Raw genomic sequence first — 10310 nt, 5'->3', positions numbered from 1 at the left:
TTAGAGTATCCATGGCTATCTATAGGTGTAATACTTAATTTTAATAATTTAAAAAAATTTACAATAATTATTGTACCAACACCCAGTATTTTTAAATGCACAAGAGAACAATGAGCAAAATTTGTAATGGGGTCATATACTTTACTTTTGCCTGTATAGTTAAAACTCAAGTTTGAATTCCCATTGAGCAAGCCAACAGTGTAACTGACACTACTGTGACTACAAGTGCTAATACTTAGCCAAAATTATATCTGTCAGAAAAATTGTGTTGTACTGGTTTCTTGAAGTTAATAGATATGCACTGTTTTGTTATGTACCAGCTGAGATCACTGATTGATTGATAATTGAGAGAAGGAATATTCATTTTTCTAAGTCTCATTTAAAACTTTAGTAATATTAATTATTAGCATTCACAAAGTGTTTTTCATCTCATACAAAGATTTGCTTTACAGTGAGGGGGTTGAAAAAATGGGGTTGATGAGATGACCAGATCGACAGAGCTGCCATGTTACAGAACATCAACTTCCCCCATGTATCCACATGTAACAAATGCCACACTATTTTTAGATTATGAGATACCCAAAAAAATATAACAAAATTTTGAGAGAAGTATGCAGATGAGGCAGGGAACAGAAAATGTGTTTATTCAAGTCTAGCATCTGCGCTAATCTCCGAATCATTGTGTTCAGAAGATTGCTTCTTTTCATTCTCATGTTACATGTTGGCTGTAGGAATAGGATTTAGGGAAACCGAGAAGAGTCTGGCACAGAAACTGTTTCCTCCAGTTACAGGCTGACAGTGAATGCTCTGCTTGTCTGAGACCATAGGTTTCTTTATCTATAGATCTATGTGCTATCGAACATCCACCAATTTGTTATAATAGAAAAAAGTGGTTCCATGGCAGTGACCCAAAGAAGATACTGCCCCATGTATGTCTGTCCTTCTGGTGCGGACGGTCCAGTGGTGTTCAGGAAACGGTGAAGGTGACTGGGAAAGACAAACATGGCGTTCCTGTACCACTGCAGCTCAAACAGGCAGATATGCTCTGAGGAGCCTCTGACGAGCCCTTTTCAGAAATGTCATAGTGTATAAAGAACATCAGAAAGTGTGAACTGTACAGAGGTCATATGCTGCATTAGGGAAATTTAAAAAACACGTTTTTTTTCTCTTCAGTCTGACAGAGGCAGCGTGAAGCCATTCGTCCATTTCAATGCCAAGCAGGACGCAGACCTCCTGCACAAGGCAATGAAAGGCCTGGGTAAGTACTCTCAAACGTGCGTCAACCACAGGCAAGACCTGGGTGAAAGTCTTCTTATTTATGTCTCAGATTTATTTCAGTCGCAGAAGAGGCCATCTTCTTTAAGCCTCATAACGGGTATTTCGGTTTTGACGTCCTTTAGGTGGTGAACTGCAGTTTTTCTTACTACTTACTACTTCTTAGACACTTCACTGGTGCTCTCTGATTGGCACAGATCCACAATCGGAGGTGGATTTGTAAGATATTTACATCATATTTGCATCTTTGCATTTTAACCTTAATGTGACAGACTTCATGTATCATTGAAAAACAAGTATAGGAGATGTCGTGACATTCTTTTAGTCACAAATCTCTTCCACCTTGAAATGGTTAATAAATAAATATTTAAGTCATATATTCAGTCCAAAGACTTGTTTAGTGTTTGTTCTTAACAGATGTCCCTGTTGTGAAGGAAGTTCCTTTATGTCTGGTACATTTTATCCAAGTGCATTCTTCAACAGTTTGTCATTATTTGCCATATGAAGAACTGTTTTAGAACAGGCAGACGTCATGAATTGTCTGCTGTGAGTACATCCGTCTCTGTCACCTTTAGTGTGAATCAGTTTGCTGCAGGGTTTCCCCAGACGTCTTTAGATTTTCTGGTGTCAAGAGCTCAAGTCACGGGCTCTTGGGCTGCGGGAGCTGAGGACCTGTGGCTCTTTAGGTAGCATTCCTGCCCCTAGGGTCTTCGATCTTCTATCTGCATCCTCTGTGCAGTGCGCCTCAGAGAGGGACTAACTGAAGGGGTTGACAATAATACCATTTAGTTAGAGAACAAAATTTTCAATTCCCCCCTTTTTTTACCAACAAGTAAGGAGCAAAAAAATGTACTATCAACAGGATGACAATGAGGACCTTTTCCATAAACTGGCAAAAAGGATGGTGGAGCTAAGCATAGTTGTTGCAATGTAATGTCGAGAAAAGGCAATTCAGTTGAATGAAAATATTCATTTTTCCCCACAGTCCAGAATTTAACACTGCATCAGTCCGGTTCTTGAACACTATTAGGTTCTAGCTCCACCATGAGTCCCGGTAAGCTGTTCCATGGACATAATGAGATGGGGACGTGGGGTGGGTCATTATTGTAGGTAAGGGGGGTGGGGGTGATAAGGAGGTCCAGATGGAACACCAAGCAATTTGTTGGGAAGAGTAAGAAAGATAAATTGTTTATGAAGGAGAGTCTGAGGTCAGGAGATTGACATCCCCCTGATAATAACCAGGAAGAACTGATGATGCCATCACTCCCTTAGTCTCACCTTCATTTTGAATAATGAGGTAATCATATTAGAGTGTTAATACTTTTCTATTGATTTCTGCCTCAATTAAAGATGACCTCGAGCTGTTCCCTTAAGAATCATCAGTAGTTCATCATGCAGGATCTACATGGGGACATGCACATATAGTTGGAGCTTGAAACGGATTGAAAATTTTCTTGACAAACATGAATATTTGTAAGTGTACCTTTGAGAAGCTGAAGTTCACTGTACCAACTACACACCAAGTCAATTGCCCTGTGTAATATTTTCTTTGTGCGTAAGTTATATTGTAGGTGAGACGGTGCTACACTAAATAAGCCTTTGGGGAGACCGTAGATTCATTTTAGGTGTTTAGTCTCCTTCAGCATGTGGAATTTATAGAATCGCCATTAGAGACCCCTCTCTCGCTGAATTACTCTCTCAACAGCCTTCAACTATTGCCGAATATCAACATCAAGGCAAAATTAATCAACAACATCACTTCAGGATAACAGCTCTTAATGTGTTTAACATGAGAACACATTATGAAGTTTTATGAACTCTTACACTAGCTTTACAAATGCTTGATACAACCACTCACTTTTCCTGAGTTTTTATTTCTCATAGAGCCGCCCTTGGTTCCCTTTAAAATGTTGTGAAGTGTTGGCTCCTGGATGCGAGAGATGCTCTGTTGGCAGGCACCGATGAGGAGGCCATTCTGCGGCTCCTGGCGGCTCGCAGCAACGCCCAGAGGCAGCAGATTAAATCAGCTTACAAGAGCCGTCATGGAAAGGTGAGAGGACCCCCTGATAATGACAGGGTGGTGACAGAGTCTCTGGTTGGGTGTCAGCTGAGATGAACTGGTGACAGCAAAGGGCTAATGACAGGCGCTCTGGTTGGCTGTCCGGTTGGAAGAGTGTGTGAGTATAAAGGGGTGAATGACAGTCATTCTAGCTGGCTGTCAGGTTTTTGCCAACCAAAAGTGTCAGCTAATGGGGAACCCCACTTAAGAATCTTAGTTTGAAAGATCATAGTTGGCTTGAAATGTTGCTCCTTTTATTAAAAACTGGTAGCATTCTCACTTCCCCTCACTTTCATGCCTCTAATTAAACCTGGTGATTCAATACCGAAGCACGTCCTCAAAATGTCACCCGGAGACACCTCAGAGGAGATTTCCTGATCTTTAAATGAACAGGATGGATCATTCAATGCTGTGCGCTGGCTTTTGGCCCATCCAGATCAGCGTAGTTCCTGTGCGGGCTCAGTCTTTGGTTTATAATAATGTAATTGAGCTGATGTAACTGCAGTCTCCCTGTTTCTCTTAGGACCTGGTAAAGGAGTTACAGTCCGAGCTCGGGGGAAAGTTTGAAACACTCATTGTTGCCCTGATGACTCCTCCTCTTACTTATGATGTGACTGAACTAAGAAATGCAATGAAGGTAAGGAGAGGCTCTTCTAGACCTCTTGATGGCATTTGGTGCAAAGTGCTCTGGGCTTTGATTAGTCATACCTGCAGTGTTGCTTCAGCTAATGCATTGAGTACATCTGTCATGCCAACAGATGAGCACCTCAAAATGTGGAGGAAAATAAATTTTGTTCACATAACACATGAGTGCGGGTCCTTGTGTTATGTGATTGCTCGGCTCTGTACCAGGGTTCAATTATTTTAAATTCTGATTTATGTTATGGTCCTGGTGAGGGAACTCCCCTGACTTGGGACTCACCTTCTCACCGTTAGTGGGGCAAGTACAGACTGACAGCTCTGATATCGATTGCTCTTGTCTTGTAGGGGGCGGGGACTGAGGAGAAGGTTCTTATAGAGATCTTGGCCTCCAGGACAGAGGAACAGATCAAGGACATCATCAAAGCCTACAAGAAACGTGAGCATGGCTGAAGCTGTCAGGGTATCCTCTGTCTCAGGGTATACGCACACAACAGAGGTAGTTTGTTGGTGGTAAATGAGAGGCCGAGCTCTCTGAATATGTGTGCTCATGAATATTCATTAGCAGCGAGACCATAACTTCTTTGGCTCTTGTTCTGATCACTATGGATCTGTGTGGGCTTATTGTAACAGCCAATTATTAAGAAGACAAATATATCCTAGACCCACACACCTTTGAATCTCCATGAAAAGAGGTCATGACTGGAACCGTTTATCATGAATAGGAAGGAACACAGTGTGCTTGGTCTCTCCAGCGATAAACTGTCACTCCTCACAAGGCCTCTGTCTGACATTACCATCCGACCTGCCTGTGACGGTTATAGATCGCAGGGGTGTCACAAAGACGATCCATCTCACCTACAGCTAATGGAACGGGGAAGAAGGCTGCAGCCCATTTGGGTCAATGGGATGCCATTAATGACAATTGCTTACACTTTACCCCCCCGATGATCCGCAGAGTACCGTGACAGCCTGGAGTCGGATGTCAGCGGCGACACCACGGGACACTTCAAGAGGATGCTGGTGATTCTCCTGCAGGTGAAAAGAGATCACTCCCCCTTTAATGAGAGTGCTGGAATGACGTAATCCCCACCGCTTTGTTTAAAACTAATTAGGCCTCCTCCCCCTCCTGGCAAAGGGCATGGCCCTCAGGTATAGTGTTGTGTAACCTTATCTGAAGGCTAGGGCTGTTTTGGGGGTTGACCGTGGCTGCTGCATACACTCAAGAGATTAGGGAATGAAAGTTCATTGCCGGTGTTGTTTGAATGTGTTGACGAGCTGACACTTTATTCGTCTGTTTGTTTTATCCAGGCCAATAGGGAGGAAGGTGTTGACGAAGGAACCATTGAGAAAGATGCTAAGGTTAGTGACTTGAACTTTCATTTATCTTTGACGCTATGTTGGATTGACAGTTGTGGTTTTCACCCTCCCGACGCACAGAATATTACACCCAGTGCTACAGTGAACACAATAAGATTTCTCAAATGAGAAGCGTAAATATAAGTTTTATATATTCCAGAACGGTGGCCACAGTGATACAACTCTCATGTGTGGCTTTGCATTCACATCCGTTACAAAGGGTTATTTTGAACATGTTAGGTTGAGTGAACACACTATTCCAACCTTGGCAAATTTGACACTGCCCGGGCAGAGAAGGAATAGTGAGGTCCCATAAAGGTTATAGGGGTCAAATGAATAGAGCTTCAAGGTCACAAACAAGGAAACACAGGGATTCCTTCATACACATACACATCTTTATTTACAAAAATTTCACCTGCTATTATTATATTCAACTGTTATTTCAAAGTAATACCAGTAACCCTTGGGAGCATACTCCAGCTCAAAGCTATTACATAATATTACAGTACAGCAGTCAATCCCTGAGGGGACTGTTGGAGCTATTGTAAACATGAGCTCTTCATGTTTAGGGCTGATGCTAGTTGAGACTGTCAATAAAAAAATACCAATTTCTGAAGTGATGATTAAGGAAATGGATCCTTTCAACATGCCAGATTATATAGTGATACTTGATCACGACATAACAGCATGTTGAGCGTGACTCAAGTGTTCCATTTAAGACACTGAAACCTCAAAGGGCAATTGCCTTCCCGGAAATGTTTACCCCTAACTGCTGCAACTGGTATCAGTGGCTGTCATGGCTCCATGAGCTCTAATGGTCAGGTTACATATCGCCCTCTAGTGGTGTGATGATTACAGCATACTTGATGATGGGGAGAAACAAAACCATCACAGACAGTGGCTACGGAACTGGCTGTATAATGAAATGGTGCACTCCGTATACATGCAGTGTAATTTAATATATTTTGTGCGCGTGTGTGTGTGTGTGTGTGTGTGTGTTTGGGGGGAGGGGGGGATATTACAGTAGAGTTTTTATTTTCACAAAAAAATGTACTGTACTGCAGGTGCTGCCCTCTTGTGGCAACATTTACAATTGTGTCTTCTTGTATCTTATGTAGGATTTTTGTTGAGGCAGGAGCCCAGCAGTCTCATAATATTATGTATGACAGTAAAATTAAGATTCTTAATGTTGTGTACAGCACAGTAAAGCAACTGCTGAAATTTGTTATGCGGAGTGTAATGCGGAATGTGTTCCACCTCAGGAGCTGTTTGCTGCCGGGGAGCAGAAGCACGGCACGGACGAGGACAAATTCATCTCCATCCTGGGCAACAGAAGCACCGAGCACCTGCGGAGAGGTGCGTTCCCGCGGCGCGCGCCGAGCCGGCCTTGCGTTGCCCGCCGGCGGCCGAGCTCTCGTGTTGGTTCCTAGAAATGTCTCGTTCCAGGAGCTGGCTCCAGCCCCACTGGCTCCATTCGCACCCTTGCATTTTAATCCGGCAGATCTCTGATACAGACGTGTCAATCAGGGATGTTAGAGGTTAGCCGATATACGTCGTTTAGTAACACATAACTTTGTGAAGTCCCAAGGTTCATCGGTAAAGGGGGAAAAAACTATGAAATAAAATACGAGTTTGCCCTCTAGAGGTAGGCATCATAACCGTTCATGACTGTGTGAATGCGTAAATGTAATTAATTATTTAAATGCCATCTGATGATGCAAGCTCTGTGAAGAAGTTAACTTACCTTTTTTTAATGCTAACAATTATGCTGTTAATTGCCAGCATTTGCATTGGTAATCAGTAATGGTTGTCAATCAATAGCTTGCTCTCCTTGTGAAATTAGGGAACATTACCATGAACTGGAATACTTTTCTACATTGCAATCTCTCAAAGTTTTGTAAAAGATTTTTTTTTTGTTTGCGTCGTCTGTGTTTTTCAGTTTTTGCTGCCTACAAGAAACTGTCTGGGTATGAAATTGAACAAAGCCTTGAAAGAGAGACTTCTGGGAGTCTGAAGGAGTTGCTCCTGGCTGTAGGTGAGCTCTGTCGGTATTTGAAATGACTCAAGAAGGATTATTTATTTTATTCATTGGGTACGTGCGCTGCCTCCCTTGACCTGTAAGTAACTGCCGATCGGAAGACCATGTTTTGTTGTTCTGCGTCCAGCTATTTCTGAACCATCACGCAGACCATGTCACAATACTGAATATTTATGCTGCCCTTTATATGAGCAGGTGTATCTCAATTCACAAAAGTTTCATTAGCAGTGATGCCTGAGGAGTATTTCACTTATATCATTTAATTTATCTAACCTTTTTGTGAACATGTTTACATATCTGCCTTGTGTTCAGAAACATAACCCCCCCCCCCACTTATTAATGGATTAAGTTCCTGACCAGTCGGTGTCTGACAGCGTTTCCAGGAACGCGTTATTTTGGAATCACCGGTAGTTAATTCAGATATAATTGGGTGATCAGACTCAGATATCCATGAATAATGCATGAGATTATACATTACTTAATTGCTTTTTCCTTGCCCAGTGTACTTTGGTTAATTAACTGTGCTTTTGTTGTTGTTGATTTGAGCACATTCCTCCACATTGCAGAGTTAAAAGGTAGACAAAAGCTATAATACGTGGGCATGGTGTGCTGTCTTACAGAGAGAGGGAAGACGGAACAGATTGTCTAGATTATATGGGGATTGCGGTTCCTGTTCTGATCGGACCAGTGCACTTGTTATGCGCTCCTTTATCCTATTTCCCTTCATTTCAGCGCATGCTAATGTTGTGTAAGAAATCAGAGTGATTAACCCTTTGATGCCTCAAATTTGCTGGAAAGTCTAGGACAGGGAGCACGAAGACATTGAAGAGGAACTTTCACCTTTGATGCATATTTTCAAAATATAGCAATATTTTTCTGACTTCTCTTAATATTTTAAAGTGACAGGGGAAAGTTGTCATTTGTCCAAAGTAAAACAAATAAATCACTCTTCTTCCACAGTGAAGTGCGCTAGGAGTGTTCCAGCCTATTTTGCTGAAAGCCTCCGTGATGCTATGAAGGTATGGACCTTTTAGACATTCTAACATTTATAATATCTAAAAACAGAACCTTTATAATATTCAAGCACAATCTGCCCAATATTCAGAATACTCATTCACATCAAGCTCTTTCCAATTCTATCACATCTGTACATCTGTATTTTTTAACATTAACACCCCAAAAAATAACTTTTTAAATCATGTGTATGCATTCTGCGTGGACCGTTGGTGACAATATGGTCCTTTTCAACTGGATCTGCTTAGCACTATCCATGCTCTCTTTGGAGCAACAGTATGGTGCTCAAACTTTGAAGTGCCACTTCTTTACGTTGTTTAATTTCTGTGGACCACATTCATAGGTGCTTGCATTTTCCATTATTATTCATTCATGCAGCTGAAGCTGTTTATACATCTGGATATTTACTGAGGAAATCCAGGTTAAGTGGCTTGTCTTAGGGTGCAACAACAGTGGCCTACTTGGGACTCGGCCTTCTAAGCCTGTCTCCTTGGCATATGCTACACTGCTGCCTTTGCTTTAACGGTACAACAGCAATGGCCCACCTGGGATTCAAACTCAGAACTCTCAGCGGGAAAATCCAGCTTCCTGGGGTTGAAGCAGGGCTTGTAACTGAAAGGTTGCTGGATCAATTCCCCGCTGGGGCACTGTGGTGGCACCCATGGGCAAAGTACTTAACCTAGAATTGCCTCAGTAAATATCCAGCTGTATAAATGGATAACACGGAAAAATTGTAACATATGTAAGTCACTCCGGATAAGAGCTTCTACTAAGTGATAATGGTATATTAACATAATGTAATGGATAGGGTGCCATATTGCCACACATTCTCAGGAACGGCTCAGGTATGCTCAGTGTATGCTCAGGTGCGCTTGACCACTGTGTCCCCTGTGTCCCCTGCGCAGGGGGCTGGCACGGATGACGAGACCCTGATCCGGATCATGGTGTCCCGCAGCGAGGTGGACATGCTGGACATCCGGGCGGAGTTCCTCCGGATGTATGGCCAATCGCTGTACACCACCATCCAGGTACACAGCTGCCCCTGCCTCTGTGTGGGTGTGACACTCTGGGGCTTTCAGTTCAGCGCAGAGGTGACAGTCCGCTCACTTGTTCCAGCCAAGCAGAGCATAACTTTATATTTACATATTTTAATTAAAGTATGCCTTGGGCTGTTCTCTGAATATACACTGCCTCACTAGTTTACTATCATCAGTTAATGCGCATATCTAAATTGAATTTGAAATTCATTAGACGTTCTTATGGAAAAAAGAATTTAACTAATTAAAAGTGAGGCACAGGGAAAGTGCTGGACACACCAGGGACAGGTAGCCCTCACAAGGCTAATTAGGAAATGGTTGGTAGGCGTGCTGGATCCTCCTGTGGGGGCCAGTCTCAACGCTGTGCTGATGCTCGGGTTCCTCACTGTGTCACTGTGATCGGTGTCGGGGTCTCCGCTCCGTGTCATTAACTGGGGACCTCTGTTTCCTTTTTCAGGAGGACACGACCGGGGACTACCGGAAGGCCCTCCTGTACCTCTGTGGGGGCAACGATGGGTAGCTGCACTGTGCCCTGCCCCGCTCTCCGCCCCACAGCAAACCTTATTAACCCTTCCTGTGTCACGTCAGGGCAGCACACTTTGCTCTGACCTTGGACAGCTCTGCTTTGTTTTCGCACGAATACATATTCTTTTGTGTAATGTCAGTCTGGCTTTCACTGCAGTAATGAAAAATAATTTTGTGATAATTTCAGTGATGCATCTGATAAATCCGTGATGCGTCCGCAATTCCATCTGATAATTCCTGTTGGAGTGGGTGTGGTTGAAAAAAGTTTTAAAGTTTAGTTTCTCACTGAATTAATAATAAATGAATTGATAAAAATACTTGAAATGGTGCTCTGTTACTCGTCAAACAAGGCCAAGCTGATTCA

General features: G+C 42.8%; 1 protein-coding gene across 1 annotated transcript; it reads left to right on the top strand.

Annotated features, from left to right (window-relative positions):
- The first annotated feature begins 505 nt into the window (after positions 1–505).
- anxa5a (annexin A5a) lies at positions 506–9941 on the top strand. Its single transcript, XM_036551881.1, has 12 exons — positions 506–532; positions 1174–1258; positions 3231–3325; positions 3858–3971; positions 4322–4412; positions 4932–5011; positions 5285–5335; positions 6595–6688; positions 7272–7367; positions 8331–8389; positions 9290–9412; positions 9879–9941. Exons 1-12 carry the CDS (start codon positions 506–508, stop codon positions 9939–9941), a joined length of 978 nt encoding a protein of 325 aa, XP_036407774.1.
- The last annotated feature ends 369 nt before the right edge of the window (positions 9942–10310 follow it).

Source organism: Megalops cyprinoides, chromosome 18, assembly GCF_013368585.1.
Source record: "Megalops cyprinoides isolate fMegCyp1 chromosome 18, fMegCyp1.pri, whole genome shotgun sequence".
Classification (NCBI taxonomy): domain Eukaryota; kingdom Metazoa; phylum Chordata; class Actinopteri; order Elopiformes; family Megalopidae; genus Megalops; species Megalops cyprinoides.
Note: the sequence above shows the minus strand (reverse complement) of the source record. Positions and strands in the feature narration are given on the sequence as shown.

What these genes read in the sequence shown, in the direction of transcription:
- anxa5a (XM_036551881.1), top strand. Translation starts at nt 506, where the DNA reads ATGTTACAGAACATCAACTTCCCCCAT. An exon ending in CCATTGAGAAAGATGCTAAG is followed by an intron (nt 5,336 to 6,594) that starts GTTAGTGACTTG and finishes GTTCCACCTCAG; the next exon opens with GAGCTGTTTGCTGCCGGGGA. An exon ending in GGAGTTGCTCCTGGCTGTAG is followed by an intron (nt 7,368 to 8,330) that starts GTGAGCTCTGTC and finishes CTTCTTCCACAG; the next exon opens with TGAAGTGCGCTAGGAGTGTT.